The sequence below is a fragment of the Lynx canadensis genome, chromosome A1, assembly GCF_007474595.2.
Source record: "Lynx canadensis isolate LIC74 chromosome A1, mLynCan4.pri.v2, whole genome shotgun sequence".
NCBI classification, from domain to species: domain Eukaryota; kingdom Metazoa; phylum Chordata; class Mammalia; order Carnivora; family Felidae; genus Lynx; species Lynx canadensis.
Window position 1 is genome coordinate 4,361,127 of NC_044303.2, and position 20,765 is coordinate 4,381,891.

Consider the following 20,765-nt stretch of genomic DNA (forward strand, 5'->3'; position numbering starts at 1 on the left):
TCTAGGGGACAGGGGCAAGGGGGAGTGCTGTGAGCAGGGACGGGTATGACACCAAAATTTCTCAGTGAGTACTTTTTAAAGTTGTTGTGACTTTTTGAACCATACGAATGTACAGCCTGTTCAAAAATCCCATGTAAATTTTAAATAAAATAACGGTATATATACTTCTCATAATTTAAAGAGTGACTTTTCAGGGCGCCTGGATGGCTCAGTGGGTTGTGCGTCTGACTTGGGTTCAGGTCATGATCTCGCGGTTCATGGGTTCGAGACTCGTGTCGGGTTCTGTGCTGACAGCTCGGAGCCTGGAGCCTCCTTCGGATTCTGTGTCTCCCTCTCTCTCTGCTCCTTTCCCGCTTACCCTCGGTCTCTCTCTGCCTCAAAAATAAATAAATGTTTTAAAAAGTTTTGTAAAGAATGACTTTTCCTGTGCCATGAAGACTCCAACACTAAAACTTGAAAAAGAAAATTAAGATTTTTCTGTGCTCTTTAAGATTTCCATCGGTCACTCATGCCTCTATTTCCCAGGACCAACCCTGGGTGGTTTGAAAAGACGTTAATTTCTCACCTCACTTGTAATAGGTTCTTTCTTTAAGCGAACATTTAAGAAACTTGAAAGGAATCTGAACATAAAAGCAAAAAAAGAAAGGTCCCAGGGGTTAACTTGAAGAAAAACTCAAACCAAGGAAAGCCTTCTATTTTTTGTTTTGTGTCAAACCACACATTTATTTACGTCTTTACTTGAAAGCAGAGGAATTTAACAAGGATTTAGCAGTCCTCACGTCATTCCGTCCTTCCAACCTCCAATCCAAACTGTTCTGTTTTCGCTTTCTTTTCTCATCCATTACCTGTGCCTCTCAGCCTACTCTTGTCAATCAAGATTACTGAAATCTCAAGCCAAAACTCAATCATTTGCCTTTTAAGCTACTGAAAATCGATGTTTAAACCCCCCGATTCTTACGATCCCATCTGAAGCATTTCGGCATCCCTTTTCTTGCTTCTTTGAACGGAGTTAAGAGCCCAACACATGACCTAGTATGGACACTTGAAGTAAATTCAGTAAAGCCCCTGGTGGAGACCAGGTAGGTTATACTGTGTTCCTGGAAGAGCTGGCGATTTCTTAACTCTAAGAACCAATAAGCCCGGTGGAAACTTCTGCCAACAAATGAGCACTATGAAGACCTCCCAGAGGGTTACCTGCTTCCAACCAATCTGGTAGATGAAAAAAGCCATTCACGAATATACGATATGATATTCTCTTTACAACTGGATTGCTTTTAATAAGGATTTCCGAGTACTGCTTTGGACACAGTCTCGAACAGTGGCTATTCGCCAATAATGCATTTGTCGAGAGTCCAGAGTGTTTATTTCACACGTAACCGCAAATGGAAAAAATAAGACAAACTTTGTTCTTAAGAGCGTTAAGGTATGGTTGACAAGACGTGTTGAACACAGGGGATCAAAGGAACACGTCGTTAAAGGTCAAGGGTGCCACATGGAGGCTGGGAAGTATGGTGGTGACGGGAAGCACAGAGGCTGTGGCAGACCCGGAGGTGTCGTGGACTCTTGGCGAAATTTCACAAGTGAGACAGCAAAGGAAGGCAAAGGGAACACTATTAGCTGCCAGACACAGGCTCTGTCTGAGACACAAAGGGATCTAAGTGCGAGACGCAGGGTTTCGTCTGGCTGAGGAAAACTGTGAAGGAAGAGGATGGTGGGAAAGACCAGAAGGGCAGGCCATACCCGCAAATAACCGTGGGTGTGCACGTATTCATTGTTAAAGAAAAGCGGGCTGTGACCGGACGGATCCTAGAGGCCATGAATGACGGCTGCAATTCTATTTTGAAGGCAGTAGCCTTCAAGAGGCTGTGGCCTTCAAGAGGAAAGCGACCCGAGGTGAGCTGTCCTGCCCGCCAGACACAGGGTTTCCTCCTCCGTGGACAGAGTGATGCTCTGGGAAGCAGGGGCGAGGTGTGCTTCCCTGTCCCTGTGTCCCTTCTCTATCCTTAAAAGCTTGTCTGATGAGCATTCTACAACGAATTCGACATATTCATTACACTTGAGACGAGTGTTTTCTTAGAGGAGACTTCGGAGGGAAGGGACCACTCCTTCGAAAGATTTTAAAGAACACGTAAAAAGCATCTCTTAGAGCAGATCATCCTCTAGAAGAGTGTCCCCAGAAGGCCAATTCCATATAATCAGGTTATTTTAGTACTCATAATAGCAACATTATCTCATTTCATCCTGACCTACAAGGGAGGGACTGTCATAACCCCCATTTTATAGATACCCTTGCTGAGAGGCTTAGAGAGGACGAGGAACTTTCTTTCCAAAGCTCATGGATACCTCATTAGCGGTGGAGCCAGGACTCACACAGGCCCCCCAGACGTCAGGGGACATACTCCAGACCACACTGCCATGCTGCCTGGGGTGTTGCCACTCAACAATTGCCCCGTGTGGACGGTAACCCCCGTCTCTGTGGCCAGTCCAGAGGACAGAGAACTCCCAATCTATCTGCGGGCTCAGAGATCCCTAAGGACTGACTCTAGAGTCAGTCAGCAACACAAAGACTTCGCAATATTGTACTTTCGGTAAAAACGGAGAAGAGAAAGTCACCACCTTTTATTCAGTATCTTTTATTTAAGATTACTATCAAACTTCTCAGGGATCTCCTACTCCTAATTAATGCTTATACTTTATAATTGATGATGTCTTTCCAAGTCTTCAAATATTCACAAGTAATTTCCACAGAACCACCACCTGGGCATCCTACACTTATAGAGTAAAGCTAAATAACAAATAAAAATCACAGAGCAAAACTCGGGAAGAAACAAACACATCTAATTTACATCACTTTCCACGAACAAAAAATTTTAAAAATCTTATATAGATGTGGAAAGCATTAATAAAAAAAAAAAAAATTAGTGTTCCCTTACAAATAACCAAACCAAATCTCTCTTTGAAAAAGTTTTAGAAGAGAAATGATATGTTTTCTGTAACGATAAGGAGCAAGGTCTGAAGTTCCACAGCCATAAAACGCACCTGTGAAATGACTACATTAAGCTATAACATATTCTGGGCACTCACTGTGTATCATAATCAAATGATTACAGATTTTGAATGACAGCTTATGTGCTTCCACAGAGAAGGAGGCCTGTGCTGAGTCTGAAATATATGTATAAAAAACAGTAGCTGACGAAGTATTAGGAGACAATCTGCTTTGTAAGTAAGACTTGAATAACGCAGAGGAACAGAAAGACTTTAGAACTGAATACCAATCAAACTTAAGTATATTATTATCATGTGTATGCCAACATGCCTTAATGGAGAAAAAGGCACAAAACTTATTTTCGTCCACTACCTAAATCAATCTTAACTCTCGTGGTTAAAGCTGAGAAGCTCAAGAAGGAGCTTTAAGAGAAAAATGTTAAAAATCTGTTGACGGGTAGGATTTGGAGGTTTTCAAAAATTCCTATTGCATATATAAAGTTGCTTGGGACATAAACATTTCTAAACGTGCTCACTTTGTTTTTTGGGTTTTCTCGTTTTGTTTTGTTTTTAGATGTCTTCACTTTGAACAGCCCTCCATATTTCTTGGGTTTACATGCAAATATAAAAATGACAGAAATAGGGTGTATTTAGGGGGGAAAACAAACATGCCCACTAGTTTGCCATTACATAATCAAAGAGGAGACTACGGAACTGGAGGAGGACTTAAATCAAGTTAACTGTCCTAAATCTTAATTTCACATGTATCCTTCCAGACGTGCCAATAATATGTTGACAATATGTTCAAATAAAAATGAGGAAACCTAAGAAAACCGTATGTCACCATCCCCAGTACTACTCTATTCCTTCCTTAGTTCAACATATATTTGCCGAGCACCCATCCCGGGCCAGAAACGAGCGACAACCAAACTTCCAGCCCCCGAAACACTCCATCTACTAAGAAAACCTGGAAGCTACTCCCAGGAAGAAGCCAGATTCTAGACACCACACAGAGATATTTAAAAGTTTTAAACCAGGAAGTGACCCGAGCCATACAAGTATAGGCTTTGGGGGAGGGGTAGACAATACTAAGGCTGAGAGCGCAGGTGTTAAACCAGACGAAGAATGTGTGGGCAAATGTTGGCAAAGGCCAGGGCAGGGCGCGGACTTGAGCGTATACGGGCTTCTAATGCGGGCAACTGAGTGAGGAGATTACTCACGTTGCACGATTACTGTACAAAGTGCTCAATAAACGGTTTCTTTCTTCCTTCTCATTTATAAGGATTTCTCAAAACAAAACAAAACAACTTACCTCTCTGCACGAATCACACCGCTGTAGTAGGGGGGATCCCAAGGCATTAATTCCTACAATGGAAAGATCCATTGCTATGAAAATTATTGACTACTTCGCAATTTTTACCAAGAATTTAGCCAGCTTATAAGATGTAAACCATTATATCAGGTAAGTTTTTTAAAGACCCTAAAAATGCCCACCTCTTTATTTTGACTTCCCTATAATCAATGAGTACAAAGGCATAAAAAAAAACAATGTCCCAGAATTTGGGGGGGAAAGTAAATAATGTACAATGTCAACTTATAAAAGTCAACATTAATAGATTAAATTAGCCATGTTGAAATTTTCCCACCATGTAACCCACGTATTTATCCATAAAACATACTGCAGGTAAGATCAGGGCTCTAAAGGTAAGATTAGAGTTCTTTCTAAATCTAAGCAGGAAGCTTAGGGTGGATCCCCAAAATGAAAGCAACAATTTCAAGTGTAACGAAAGGAGAATTAACTCTAATCGTGGCAAAGAAAATATGTCATAAAGAAGCATTGTCCTAATAGTTGGTTTTGACAACTGGTACAGAATACTGACGGGGAAAACAGCCTGAATCCCTGGAAGATCATCCTCCCCACAAACTGTCCAGGTGACAGGAGTGACTAACGGCCCAGGCTGTGAAGTCAGATTGCCTGGGCTCAAGTGTTCAATCCACATTACTGCACAATGTTGGAAGAGTCATTTCTTAAATGTTTATTTATTTTTGAGAGAGAGAGAGAGAGAGAGAGAGAGACAGCGCGCAAGCAGGGGAGGGGCAGAGAGAGAGAGGGAGACACAGAATCCAAAGCAGGCTCCAGGCTCCGAGCCGTCAGCCCAGAGCCCGACGCGGGGCCCAAACCCACGAACCGCGAGATCACGACCTGAGCCGAAGTCGGACGCTCAACCGACTGAGCCACCCAAGGTGCCCCTGGAAGAGTTATTTCTGCTCGCCAACGCTTTCCCATCTCCCTTCTACATGACCTGATTGCACCGCCCTGAACCCTGAGCCTGCCTCCTGCGACTCTTGCCCTCCCTCACTGCACTGGTCTCCTCCCCATTTTCCAAGCACAACGGGCAGCTGCTCTCTCTGCTGAGAAGGCTCTGCCCTACGTGACGTGTGCGGGGTACTGCCTCGTTTCTCCCAAGGCTCTGCTCAAGTGTCTTCTTACACGAGTCAGCTAAGCATCTGACTCCTGATTTCAGCTAAGGTCATGATCCTGTGATTCGTGATTTCAAGCTCTGAGCTGACGGTGTGGAACCTACTTGAGATGCCCCCCACCCTCTCTCTTCCCCACCCTCCTCACTGTCTCTCTCTTGAAAGTAAATAAACATTAAAAAAAGGAATAGGAGGGGCGTCTGGGTGGCTCAGTCAGTGCTGACAGCTCAGAGCCTGGAGCCTGTTTCAGATTCTCTCTCTCTCTCTCTCTCTCTGCTTCTCCCTGGCTCTCACTGTCTCTGTCTCAAAAATAAACAAACATTCAAAAAAATTAAAAAAAAAAAAAAAGGGAATAGGAAGGTGAATCTGAGAATTACAGAAAACCACAGAAAAATCTTAAACAAGAGAGCGACGAGGTCAGGTCTGCTTTTTGGCAAAATCCCTCTAATGGCAAGTCATTCATTCATTCGTTCATTCATTCGTATTTCAAATAAGTGTTGAGTACCTACCCTATGTCTAACACTTAGCACATTGCTAAGCAGTCCAAATCAGGAGCCAGAACCAAAGGCTAGAAAAGTAGTTCAGCAACTACAACTATGGTCTGGGTGAGAAGTAAGAATGACCTCAACCAGAACTGTGGCCATGGGCGTGGAGAGGAGAGAACAGAGTTCTCTGGAAGGTAGAATCCACAGGATTTGGTAAATGATTATATGTGGGCAGAGAGGGGAAAGAGATAAATAACCCGAAGGGCTTGTTGGAACAGGACTGTAGGGCTAGAGATACAGCACGTCTCATGTGGGACTGGAGAGTTTGCATTTCTAACACGTTCCAGATGCTGCTGCTGCTTCTGGTCCAGGGAACACACTCTGGGGACCTAGTGGCCTGGAGCAAATCCAGGTTCTGGCCAGGGTTGCAGGGTGAAGCGTGGTACCGTTCACGACGAGATCAGGCATTTCACAAATATCTAGAGAATCACCTGTACACCAAATGTCTAGAGAGGATAGTTCCATATTAGCTTATAACAAAGGAGCTTCTGACAACGTATTTTATCTTTTCTATTTCTATATTCACCAAAATAAATTCTGGCCTATACCTAGCTTCCTAAGTGGATCTACCTACCAAGCCAAAGTTGCAGATGACTGACCCCAGTTACTTTGCTAGACAGCTCCTACCATAAATTAACAAACCGACATGCTACTCTTGAAACTGGTGAATTTGGTAGGATTAATCTATTTCTTAGTGGCTGTATCTGAGAAACTGGAAAACAGTTTCTAAATCTGCAAGGCTCATTTCCCCTAGATGTTCTCTAGGACTTTGGCTCTAGCGGCCAGCACCAAAATCAAGAACTGCCAATGACAGGACCTATAAGAGAATAAGGCAGACAACCAGTAACCCAGTAAATGCCCTTGAACCAAAGGAGAGCGAGGGTCCTAACACCTGGAATCCCATCACTTTTGGGGGCACACCATCACTTGGGCATCCTTCTGGACATAAAGACACTTAAGTCTGTACTATAAGATCATGCAATCGTTTAATCTTATGACTGAAAACACCACCTAAGTGTTTTAAGATGGGGTATCCTTTGAAGTCCGCATCGATCTATTTAATTGAGCTCCATAAGTTAGCAAATAAAAAAGTAAACTGTAATGTTAACACTGATGGTTAAATTGCCACCTGCCAGATCAGTCCTCCACTGAGCTTCCTTAAAGGCTGCTTCAAACGGAGAAGCCCACTTTCCGTAGAATAGAAGCAGCCTTCACACGGGTATATATGAACATACATAGCTAATATACGTTTATAGGTGTGTGTACATGTATGAGTGTGTGTGTGCGTGTGTGTGTCTTCTATCAACTAACCAACAAAAATACTGGATTGCCGAGAAATGTCAGATTCAGACGTATGGATCAAGTATTTCAGTGCTTTATTCACCAAACCCAAGAACCAGAACCAAGTCCAGGGATAACAAACAAGACTATATGTACCTTCAGCATATAACAAGAAAGTTCTAGAGTCAAAAGATAAGGACCCCAGCTGATAGATTGTTTACATCATAATAAAAATATTCCGCGGTGCCTGGGTTGATCAGTCAGTTAAGCGTCCGACTGGACCTTAGGTCACGATCTCACGGTTCGTGAGTTTGAGCCCCGCATCAGGCTCCGTGCTGACAGCTCGGAGCCTGGAGCCTGCTTCAGATTCTGTGTCTCCCTCTCTGCCCCTTCCCCGCTCAGGCTCTGTCTCTCGCTCTCTCTCAAAAAATAAACATTAAAAAAAATATGTAAAAGTGTCACTTACAGAATTTTGAGGATTTAGTTTCATTTTCATCCCTCGTATCATCTCAAAGTCTCTTATAGTTCTGTAAAACAAGTTTATTAGGACAAAATTTTAATGATTACATTAATAATTTTGTTTATGTACCTTTCCGACATTCGTGATAAAATCAGAAGTCATCTGTAGTGCAAATGTAAGCCAGTATTAATCCACATTTTACCTGTGTTAAAAGGGATGTCAATATATCATTAGTAAATTACTGCCATTTCTACCTTAGAAACATCCTAGCAGACAGATAAAGGTTTTGATAGCATTAAAGCCTGGGAAAATGAGCAATGTTACACAAACATGCAAAGTATTCACCAGAAAACTTAAAATAACTGCTTTTTGCTACACATTAAGAAGGTAAGAGACTAACAAATAACTTTCTACAAGAAAAAACATGAACAGAGATTATATTTAAGATTTCCATTCATGTTTTTTCCCCAAAGAAAACTCTAGCTGGGCAATAATCAAATATGTGCTTAAAATTATAGAATATGAAGTTTCTGTTAGAATTAACACCTATATATAGCCATAAAAATCTGAAAATATGTTTGCTCAAAATACAATCTATAGCTACAGAGAAGGGAAGAAAGAATACTAACACTTTCCTAATAAAGCAGAGTATATTCTCAACTAACCGCATAATCAATACTTCCTTTTCATTCTATCAAAGCCACAGTGATTCACTAGATTAAAAGAAAATTTTAGAATTTAAAATATAATCCAAATTAGAGAGGACTGGGTGCTAAGGAGTGAATTTATAATAATAGAAAATGGAAATCTGAGATAGATTCAACGTGTTGGTGGTCAAAAGGCAAAGGAAATTCCAGGCAGCATAATAAGGCAGCCGTGACATGCCTCCTTCTGGAACCGTCGGTCTCTGAAGGCTGCCGGAGTGTGGCCTCTCAACAAAGCACGAGAGAAGCACCGGCAAAGGACAAGTGGCACGATCAAGAATGGAAGGCAGGGCCGGCAGATCATTCTTAAGATCAAAAACACAGCTCAATCTACCACATCCATGCGCCATGTGCATTTAGGCCAAAAGAAGAGACACACGACTTTATGAGCTTGTAAAATTGGTGGCAGGAGTCGAAAATATCTAGTTCCAAAAAGGTTTGGGAAACATTTTTTAAGTGCACATCAGTGATGGGCTCCTAAGACAATGAACTGGTTAATCAGAGGGGACAGCCTAAGTTTTCAAGACTGTCACCTTGGGAAGACAGCTATGTGCTTTCAAAGTATTCCTCATCGTTAATCCAATCTCCCGACTCGGCCACAGATCTGACTCGATATTCCCACACTTACATTCTTAATAGGTCACCTTCAAATTTTTTATAAATTTATATAAAGGCGCCTGGGTGGCTCAGTCAGTTAAGCGTCCGACTTTGGCGCAGGTCACGATCTCACAGTTCATGGGTTCGAGCCCCACATCAGGCTCTCTGCTGACAGCTCAGAGCCTGGAGCCTGCTTCAGATTCTGTCTGTGTGTCTCTCTCTCTGCCCGTCTCCTGCATACGCCCTGTCTCTCTCTGTCTCTCAAAAATGAATAAAATGAATTAAAAAAAAAATGAAAAGGAAGAAATACCTACGTGATACACATCTGAAGAGTAGTATAAAAACTAACCTTTCAGAAAGTTTGTCTGATAGCTTCTCAAGGAACTGCATGACAGTCTCTAAAATGAAATCCAAAAGAAAATGTCTTTAATTGCATAAAATATAATGAACATACCTGTTAAAATTAGAATGTAATAGTCATAATCTATACGCTGTAATGCCCTTAAAGAGATCATTTTCAAATGCCCTCAAAGAGATATGTCGGGGTTGCTAACGTATCCTAGGCATAAGTATTTCCAAATGATGATGATCAGTTTATCAGAAAATAAATTTAACGAACATAGTAGTAATCCAAACCCTTCGATTATACCCCAGAGGAAGGAGTGAAGGGGGAGGTTAAAAAAAAGAATCCAAATTTTCAATGTGTTTCTATCTACTCATATGTGTAAGAGAAAAAATACGTTTCTTAGACCTGCTTAATTTTGCCCGAGTTTCAAAAAAAATAGCCAGACTCTGATTTGTTCATAAAAATCAGTGTAATTTTGAAGCGTGAGTCACTGAAAATTAGATTTTAAAAATCAATGTTTTTCCGGAGAGCTATATTTCTTTTTTATATATAGCTGCAGAATAATCTATTCAGGATCAACACCAAAAGAAAATAAACAAAATTAGAACCTTAGAAATTTAAGCTCCGCTAGGATTTTTTTTTTTAATCACTTAAAGACTTCAGCCATAGTCATTATATACTACAAACTCAAAAAGGCAATATGGTACAACTATCATTATTTCCCATGACGGGGAATTTTTCATGTGTACTTTTGAATTTGCCACTTTCTGCCACTGATTTATGTGTAGAGTTTTCACATGCATTTTAGAGTTTGCCACAAACACTGTTTTTATATTTTCCAGATGATCTTGTGTATGGTTTTAAGTTTCTCGCCGTCTCCAATTTATCTCCTTTCTGAGTAAAATAAAAGCCTGAGAAAAGAACAGAGGTTAACCTAAACCAAGAAGCTCTGGGGTTTCTTGCCACTATCGATATTTAACAGGCCTTGTAAACAGTAGTCTTGGAAACACTGCCCCATGTGCCATATTAAATGGTATTAGGCCTTTTAGGAAAAAAACATTATTTCATTAAAAATGAAAGCTTATTTTAGGATATCATACCAGCTGCCATAGAGAAGTATGTTCAAGTAAGTCTGTGCATGCTTTTATATCTAAGTGAGATTTTTACTCACTTTCACCCATTTTTGTTTTTCTAGCTATCTTACATGTGAAAGATCTACCTCAATCTACCTGGAAAACTGTCATATTGAAAAGAATGAGGGGGGGCGCCTGGGTGGCGCAGTCGGTTAAGCGTCCGACTTCAGCCAGGTCACGATCTCGCGGCCCGTGAGTTCGAGCCCCGCGTCGGGCTCTGGGCTGATGGCTCAGAGCCTGGAGCCTGCTTCCGATTCTGTGTCTCCCTCTCTCTCTGCCCCTCCCCCGTTCATGCTCTGTCTCTCTCTGTCTCAAAAATAAATAAACGTTAAAAAAAAAAAATTAAAAAAAAAAAAAAAAAAAAAAAAGAAAAGAATGAGGGGCACCTGGGGGGCTCGGATAAGCATCTGACTTCAGCTCAGGTCATAATCTCACGGTTCGTGGGTTTGAGCCCCGCGTCAGGCTCTGTGCTGACAGCTCAGAGCCTGCAGCCTGCTTTGGATTCTATGTCTCCCTCTCTCTCTGCCCCTACCCCACTCATGCTCTGTCTCTCTCTGTCTCAAAAATAAATAAACATTAAAAAATAAAAACAATAAAAACAGTAACAAAATAAAATAAAACAAAACAAAACAAAACAAAACAAAATAAAATAAAATAAAATAAAATAAAATAATGAGTTTGAAAGCCCCTGAAAACAAATAAATGCCTCACTGGAAAATTATTTCCTAATTCACCTGCCATATAAGTGCCCACCTTAACCTTGGTTTATATCCCTTCCCACCTCCTTCTCTCTGCTGAAAGTTCACCATTTCTTCACCACCAATTTCTAGTTTCACTTCCCTCATAAAACCCTCAACAACTACATAAGCATCTGACAAACTTCCCGAACTCCTAAAATCCTCTAGCATTGTTCTGTCTACACTTACCATTCGTTTGGCACTGAAAAGACACTGACCTGCGTTACTGTTTATATTTAGATCACTGAGCTCCCCAACTAAATTTTAAATTCCTTAAGGACACAAACTCATATCCTCTGTGGCTCTGTGCACAACAGCCCAACTCTAACATACGACCATGCTAACCACCTGGCGAGCAGTGGATTTGCTCGTAATGATACCTGGCATTAGCACCTGCAAGTCCGGTGGGTTGGAGAATCCACACTGCTCACCCCAGCAGTCAATCCTCGACCTTCTTTAGATTTCACATGTCCTCAGCATTTGAGTCAGCTGATCACTGTCCTCCCCTTAAGTCACTTCCTGGCGTGGCCTCCAGGACCACCCACTCTGTTCGCTTTCCTCCTCTTTCATTGATGCTCCTTCTTGGCGGCCATTACTGGCTTTTCCTCATATCCCTGACGTCTTAAACTTGGGAGAGCCCAGAGCTCAGTCCCTGGACTTCCGTTCTTCTTCAAATGCACTCACTCCCCTGGACACCTCAGACAAACTCGTGCCCGAAAATACAGACCCTAATTTATCTCTCTGGCTCAGAGCCCTCTCCTCAACTCCTGCTACTCAACATCACCATGTGAACACCAATTGGCATCTCAACTTAACTTGAACCAAACGAAGCCTCCAGGCCCCTCCCTCTTAGTTGACAGTAACTCACTATGTCTTTTCAGTTGATCAGCTTAAAAATCTTGGTTCCCCTTCAAAATGCTGTGTCTCTAGAATCTGACATCTCCTATGACTCCACTGCCACCACTTTGGTCAAGCCGCCATCTTTCTCATCACGATTACTGCAAAACCCCTTCTGACAAGCTTCTCCTCCACCCTTGCCTCTCTGCAGCCTATCTCGGTGTCAGCAGGACATGACCTGCCATCAAAATGTAAGACAGATCACCCTACTTCTCTGCTCAAACCCCCAAATGACTTCCCATCTCACTCGAGGAAAAGCCCTGAACACAGCTCCTCCTTGCGTCTGCCTCCACCTCTTCCCGCTCCCCTCGCTCACTCCACTCGCCACTTTGCCCTTTTGCTTCCCCTCAGATGTGTCCAGCTACCTAGGTTCCTCTGCCCTTGCCGTGCCTCCATCTGGAACTTTCTTCCCCTAAGAGCCACAGGCTTATTCCTGCACCTCCTTCAAGTCTATGCTCATTTGCCCCGCCCCCAGCCCCGTCAACTCTGTTTAAAATCCACACACGTTCACATTCCTTAACCCCTTCCCCACCCAGTTTTCTCTACAGCTTGTATTAACTAATAAAATACTGTGTTCTTTACCTATTTAGGTCGGTCTTATCTCCCTTACAGAAATATAAACCGCTCCAGAGCAGGAATTTCTATCTGTGTTACACACTGATTTATTTCTAGGGCCTACAATAATATCTGACACATCGTGGGCACTCGGTAAATACTTGTCAAATCAATGGCTGATGACAGAGAACGAAGATGATGCCTTTTATACCTCTGTTTGGTCTCAAACAGCCTACAAAGACCACACACTTAGGGCATGGGTTTAGGGTTCAGCCCTGACACTTTTTGGCACAATAACTAACCCTGGGTTCCTATCCTATAAAGTGGATACGAACATCTACCTCACAGGGCTGTGGAGGCACTGAATAATGGCCCAGAGTAAGCATCATACTATTATCACAGCTGACCCTTGAACAACACGGGTTTGAACTGTGTGGGTGCACTTGCACATGGATAGTTTTCAACAGATACAGTATAGTACTATAAACGTGCTTTCTCTTACGATGTTCTTACTAACATTTTTCCTCCGGTTTACTTTATTATAATACAGTACATAATACATATAACATACCAAATATGGATGACAAACCGTTTGTCATTGGTAAGGCTTCCAGTTGACAGTGGGCTGTCAGTAGTTAAGTTTTGGGGAGTCAAAAGTTACATGTGGATTTTCAACTAGGGGGGGGGGGGGGGTGTCAGCACCCCTGCACGGTTCAAGGGTCAACCGTACATAAAATAATAAGAAGAAAACATCCTAACAATCTGGTGACCACAATGACCACAGAAAAACATACAAATTGTCGTACGATCTATTTAGGAGCTAAATGGGGTGTAACAAATTGTTCAGAGACAAGGGCGTCTAAGGGAAGTGACAAGTGAAAAGGCTTTGTGAAAGAGGTGGGTTTGGGGCTGAACACTGAAAAACGTATAGGATTTGAACAGACAGACTGGGACGGGGGAGCTGTTCCTCATGCAGGGAACGACATGAGCAAAGGGGGGAGCGAGATGTGCCTATGGCTTCGCAGAGAGCCTCGAAGGGTCAAGGGAGACGGCTGCTTGCAAAAGAAATGGCCATTTTTAAGAACACTTTGGAGAAGACAGGAACATACTAGAGAGAGAAGGGATACGCACGGAAGGGATAAAGACAGAACAGAATCAATGATGTGATCTTCCGCCCACACAGAGTTCATTCCCAGCGTTCCCTCTCAACCCGTGAAGGGCACGTCCGTCCAGATGCTCAACCGGAAACCGAGGGTAGCCGGCACACCGTGTCCTCCTCCCTCTCAACCCACCACCAAGTCTTGGACGTTCCAGCTCCGACAGGTATCTTGAACTGAACAGTTCCAGCTACCCTGCTCCTGACCCTGTGTGAACTATCGCGGCAATTTAATTTGCCCTTGAACAAACCTACCATATACGCTTATATTTGTACTACCGTGTAACGTTTCCTTTATATACCATAAATCATAAAGAGCTCAGCAGAGCACAAGGCAAGACTTTCACAAACCCCAGGATGCTTCTTCCCACCTTCCCACCCAGCACTCTTCTCTCTGAAAAGGAGGTTCATATACCCACATGCTTTTATAGTCCTAGCCTATATTCAACCTTGTCTTCAGCAGACACATTGATCTTTCCCCTCCTCTCATCCTAATCCTAACCGACGTGGTTGGGTTGAACACAGAAACTGGCTGACTTAAAATGAACAGAATTTAAATTAGCATCAATGAAAATTTAAGTATGACTTCACTCTCGACATGCACAAGAAATAAACTACCTCGGTTGGAGAGAATATATTTCCAATTACTGGCTCTATTTAAAGGTCAGGTCTATCTAAACAGGCAGAAAATCTCAATAAATGGGGCTCTGAGGGTATTAAAAAGAGAACGCTAATTTAGAGCCACGTAAAATAGAAGCTGAGTTTTGTGAAAATCCTGTTTTAAAAAGCTGGGTAAACGAGCTTACCTGGACTTTGGGCTATTGTTCCTTGGAGGGCTCTGTGGGAGTACGTGGAGTACCCCACTAACTTTGCCAGCAGGTCTCTGTTGCTGAGCAATTCCTCCAAACATCTCAACTGACCAGCATTGGGATAAAGAAAAATTTTATAAGCGGCTTCTCGCACCTACATTTAAAATGTAAACGGTAGAAGGTATAATAAGTACCATGACACGGAGGCCCACGCAATAAAAATATAGGCTAACTCTCACCCCCTCTGTTCTACAGGTGATCACTACTTTAAAATGAAAGTAAGGGATGGGCCACCTGGGTGGCTCAGTCAGTTAAGCGTCCGACTTCGGCTCAGGTCGTGATCTCATGGCTCGTGAGTTCAAGCCCCGAGTCGGGCTCTGTGCTGACAGCTCGGAGCTGGGAGCCTGCTTTGGATTCTGTATCTCCCTCTCTCTCTCTCTCTGCCCCTCCCCAACTTGTACTCACGTGCGCTCTCTCTCTCTCTCTCGCTCAAAAATAAACATTAAAAAAAAATAATAAAGGGTTTACACAGAGTGAATAAAGCTTTTAGATTCAGAAACTAGCATGGGGTATAAACACATACTTGACTGGAGTTCTCAGTCATGGGTTCTGGGGGGACATACCCAACCATACCCAATTTTACCCAACACACGTGCTATAAAGCACCTTTAACCAGGTAAAGACTACAGGCAGTAAGAATCTGGGTAGTCTAGAATGTAATTGTTATATATTTCTTTATCGTACTTCAAAAATGAGGAGTTCTTGGGGCCCCTGGGTGGCTCAGTCGGTTGAGCGTCTGACTTCGGCTCAGGTCATGATCTCACAGCTCGTGAGTTCGAGCCCCACGTCAGGCTCTGTGCTGACAGCTCAGAGCCTGGAGCCTGCTTCTGCTTCTGTGTCTCCCTCTCTCTCTGCCCCCAACCCACTTGTATTCTGTCTCTGTCTCTCTCAAAAATAAATAAACATTTAGGAAAAAAAAAATTTTTAATAAAAAAAAATTTAAATGAGGAGTTCTTTATGAGATGAATAATTAAACCATTTTCATATTCATAGCATTTACAGAATTAATAATCCCACAGTCCAATTTTAGGGCTTTTTTAAAGGTATAATTACATTATCACTGAATTTTGGGTTCAAACAGTAGCAAACACAGATGAGACCTAGACTATAAAGCGAGGGAATACACATACCAAGTCATCTGGAGATTCTGCGTGTAGACCATCAACTATCACGTGATTTCCAGCGACTACAAAGTTTTGATGAATGTGTTCTGGCAAGAGATGCTTCTCAATCTTGTTGGGAAAGTTAGTTCCCATGAGAAATGTATTACTCAAATCCAAGATTTTAACATTCAGGTCCACTGCTCTCTTACGCTACATGCGGAGGGAGTAAAAGTTATTTAAAGGCATTTAAAGTAGTATTTCACAACTGACTTAACAGACCATCTATTAAGACAGTAAAGCAACATATTGAATAAGATACTAAATATATTAAATGAAATGAATATTGAGTATATTGCTTGTGCCATAAATATATAATAATATACTACGAACTATGTGGATTCTATTTTTGATATGTATTTAATATCTTAACAAAATGATTATCCTATGGTTTTTATAGTGTTTCTATGCTTAATATTTACGTATGTTCTAGAGCTCTGTTATGCCTAGGTTATATAATCTTTGAAATTAACAACATTGGGAGGTACACAATCCTTCCCTATCCCCCCAAAAACCTCTTAGTTAAGCGAATCAGAGAATAGCAGGTAGTTGAATCTAATCAATATGATACTTGTAAGTGTTTGTGGGCTAAAAAGAGTATTTGAAGGACACATTTGAAAACATCCTCGATCCTAAAAGATTAGACAGAAAGGTCCAAGGGAAGGAAAGGAATTACTGTAAGTCTTCACAAGAGCGTAACAAGCATGCAGAGGGGGACACACGTTAGCAGTTCTGCCTCTGCACACACTTTGATTAGCTAGAGAAGGCCAGCAGGGGTGGGGGGGGCAGAGCCAGACGGAGCCTGCAGGGCCGACTGTATCTTCCGGCTCCGTGCCTGGACCCGTCAGCCCGCCGAGCCCCTGACCATGATACTGGATGGTGTCGGCACACCTATGTGGGGTTTTTTCCTGCAGTCACACCTTGAGGATATACAATCCCCTAAGAAAGCATGTATTAGCCGAGGGGTGACACAGATGTTTTGAATGAAACCTAACTACAGTGCACATAATCAGCCAGCTCTACTGGAGGACGAGGATGAATTTGCAGTTATTGTTACTAGGAAACTAGACGGGCATCTGGACCTGTGAAAGGCTTCGGGTGAAATCAGATGCACGTCTTTCTGGGAAGGGGGTCAGTAGCTCTCAGCACATTCTGAACTGTACTATGACCCAAAAACATGGTTAAGCAGCACTAATTTATTTTTTAAAGGTATTTAAGAGGGGCGCCTGGGTGGCTCAATTGGTTGGGCTTCCAACTTCGGCTCAGGTTGTGATCTCGCGGCTTGTGAGTTGGAGCCCCGCGTCGGGCTCTGTGCTGACAGCTCAGGGCCTGGAGCCTGCTTCGGTTCTGTGTCTCCCTCTTTCTCTCTACCCCTCTCCCACTCACGCTCTGTCTCTCTCTTCTCAAAAATAAATAAAAACATTAAAAAAAAATTTTTTTAAAAAGGTATTTAGATGCTGATGTACACTTGGTAAGATGCTAGGGAAAAAATTAAGTATATGTTAATAACCAAAAATTCTACAATACAGAAAATTCAAACTTCGTGGGAAAACTGAGTTTTCAGATACTTCAAGGTCTTTATTAGTCCAGATTTCCTGTTGCCTATTTTGTTTCTACTATGACCATTTATCACCACCTAATGGTAATCATTGGAATAACCCAAAAAGGCAAAAGATGGGGAATAGCACTACAGTTCCAAAATGTTCCACAAAACCTTGACTATGAAAAAATAAAGTGATAAGATTATTTCAAAGAATTTACCACCTGTTAAAGTGCCCCTGGAATTAAAAACTGGGTTTCCTTCCTGCCCTCACCAATTTTCTAGGCATAGCATTTCATCATTCTGGGATAAAGATGCAGTATTCGCACTTCTAAGAATTCTATGAGATTGTTGTGCTAAGTTATCAAATGATTGCTAAAAATATATATACTCCCATTAATTTTAAACTTTTAAATTATATTCATGCAATACCTTTACAAGAAAATAAGAAATAACGTGGGAAGAATACAGAAAAAAATATACAGGCCTTTATAATCTGTACATTATGTTGGTGGGTTTCTTTCAAGATCTCTCTTTTAAAAAGGGTAACGTGTCTCCTCTTACCTGTCTTAGTGACGCACCTTTGAGAACAGACAGAAATTATAAGAGAGGAGTTCAGCAGGTTTACTTGACTTGCATGTTTAATGCTCATGAGTTCCCAGGGAGTTACTTGCCGGGCAGGGGGGCAGCTACCCTTGTAAGAACACTCAAGACGTAAAAGCAGGAAGTTCAATGCCGGCAAAACTGACCTTGACCTGACACCCAACGCTTCTGGGTAAAGTTTCAAAAACATGGTTCCTGAAGATTACATAAAATAATAAGACTGTTCACCTACTTCCTCTACCAGGAACGACAGTATTCTCCACTATCTTCCTTCTGAATATCAGACCTGATTAGTATTAGCTAGTATTATTATGATTCCCATACGGTCATTCAATATTTGCTGAGGCCAAAACTGGAAAAAAACATGACCCATGTTCTTGGTCCTTGAGAAGCCTGTAATTTAGACAAGTAACGCACAGGAACCGCTTCGAGAAAAGGCAGGAAGAGGTACATGCCATGTGCATGAAATACATAAAACGGGAGTTCAGATGAATACAAACTTTCACCTGGGGAACTGGTAAGAGCTTCGCAGACACGGTGGTCTGAGGATGAAGCCTGGGCGGGGGCTTGCGGCAAGCGGGCCGGGTGAGCAGACAGCAGGAGGAGGATGGGGACCACGCACGCAAGTGGTCCAACGGTGTCACGAGTTACGGGGGAGCACAGGGAAGGCTGGGAAAGCACCGCCACGGACACTCTTCGTTACGTATTAGCTGCCATTGATACTTTTTCAATAGGCAATGGAGAGTGACTGAAAGGTTCTGGGCGGGACGGTAAGGATCACACCAAGACTTTAAGGAAATCACTTCAGCATTCACAGACAGGTCAGACTGACCAGCAGACAACCCGAGCCGGGTTGGCCAGCAGGCTCTGGAGTCCGAGCCTCCTGCAGCTACTGGCCCTGTGACCCTGGGTAGATCACAGAAACTCGAGGTGCCCCCGTCCCTCATCTACAAAACGGGAGCGACAGCAAGCGCCTCAGAGAGGCTACAAAGATGTGATGAAACACACATGCTTCAAACAGCAAATGCTTAATTATCAATTGCTTAACTATCAATTATAGTGAGTGTCAGCAAGACCAGGAACTTCAGGACAGCTCAGTGTGGCGATAAGGTTCAAGGTGAGCTGCCGGGAGGGGGGGGGGGGCGGGGACACATGCAGAAGCTCTACAGAACGATCCGAGGATTCTGTCACGAATTACGGCATGAAAGTACTGGGAACAAAAAAATGCAAACTAACCCCCAATTTTTATTTGAGTGACTCAGAGAACAGCAGACTCATTATACCGAGAAGTGGTAATAAAATCTGGCTTGAAGAGAGGCCAATTTTAAGCAACATGAATTTACAGTAGTGCCTGTCAGCCTCTCAAGACTGCTGGGAGGCATGTGTGGGCTCAGGGTTCGGTCAGGAGTCTCATGCTGAGCCCTTAAAGCCACATAAACACATCCACATGTTTACAAGCGGCCCCAGCATTACTCAAACCCAGCACCAATCAAAATGATGTTACCTGTTGTAGATGACACATACCCTCAAGACTGTGACCTCTACTTTCTAGAATACTCTGACGAACTAACCTCTATTAACAGGTAAGTGGATTTGTGTTCTATTTATTAGGAGAAACATACCTACAAAAAAAAAAAAAAAAAAAAAAAAGCATAACCATAATAGACTGCAGGCAAGTAGGGAGATAACTGTGGAGCGGGCGGATTTTCAGGGGTGGTCAACTCACCCCCATTCTCCCAGCCCTCATACTGAAATGAGGCATTCAAGTTTCGTAGGATACTGCGTTCTAGAAATAGAAGTGGCCAGGGCTAGAAAATCTGGATATTAAGGATGAGAACTTGAGCAGATCACTTTGTCCTATTTCCGGATCTGTGAAAGGAGGGGTGTGAACAATGCGTAAGGTCGCTCCTGTCCCAGGGTGGACACTGTAGGACCCCTGCTTCCTGTTTCCGGAACAAAACCGTGTGGATCTGTCAAAGACGTGTGTAATGTGAACACGCGCACCTCTGTCAACTTCTTAACAATGTTCCCTGTGCGTCCACTTCCAACCTCGACCTTCCCAACTCTCAGCCTTCCTGCTCACGTGCCTCTTTCCCGATATTGCCCATCTAAATGCACATCTAAAACACCCCCAGTGTCTCAAGCAAGGTCTTAATTCCAAATTGTCACGGGTGGCAGACTTCCAGAGTCTGAGCACTACATTCAGACACAACTAATCGAAGTATCTCCGACACAAACAGCCTAAGAGTTTTTATGACAAACGAATTTAAGCCACACACAAGGGCGACAGCAACAAAGAAACCAACTGGACATTAGCAAAACAAGAGGAAAAACCAGAGGGGAAATATTCACCTTCTCTTTGTCTAGGTGGATTCCGCTGATTTCAAAATCAAACATAAACAGTTCAGCCACTCGCCTATAAACAAAACGAACCCAGGTTACAATGGGTAACAATAATTATTCACATAATCACTTTCTTGGTAAATAAATTGGACTTTTCAACCATACTCTGCAAAAGTCAGATGTATCAACACACACACACACACACACACACACACACACACACACACACGCACTTTCTTTAAAACCAGGAGCTTAACATCTTAGAGGTCAGTCCAAACATCTAGCTGACGGACTGGGCTTTTAAGCTCTCCGATGGGTGATTTAGTATCATATACGTCATGCTAACTGTACGATAAGTCTTAAACTGACAATTTTA

The 20,765-nt window shown here is 42.6% G+C and overlaps 1 protein-coding gene across 5 annotated transcripts in view; it reads right to left on the bottom strand.

Annotated features, from left to right (window-relative positions):
- Positions 1-20,765, bottom strand: part of LOC115508859 (mitochondrial intermediate peptidase) — a 156,738-nt gene that overhangs the window by 121,456 nt on the left and 14,517 nt on the right. For all 5 annotated transcript variants that reach the window (XM_030307882.1, XM_030307892.1, XM_030307874.1 and 2 more), the window contains exons 5-10: positions 20,399-20,462; positions 15,874-16,056; positions 14,681-14,837; positions 9,400-9,448; positions 7,756-7,816; positions 4,298-4,350 (exon numbers count right to left, since the gene is read on the bottom strand). In XM_030307882.1, the coding sequence (XP_030163742.1) occupies positions 4,298-4,350; positions 7,756-7,816; positions 9,400-9,448; positions 14,681-14,837; positions 15,874-16,056; positions 20,399-20,462 (567 nt within the window). The remainder of the gene's footprint in view (positions 1-4,297; positions 4,351-7,755; positions 7,817-9,399; positions 9,449-14,680; positions 14,838-15,873; positions 16,057-20,398; positions 20,463-20,765) is intronic.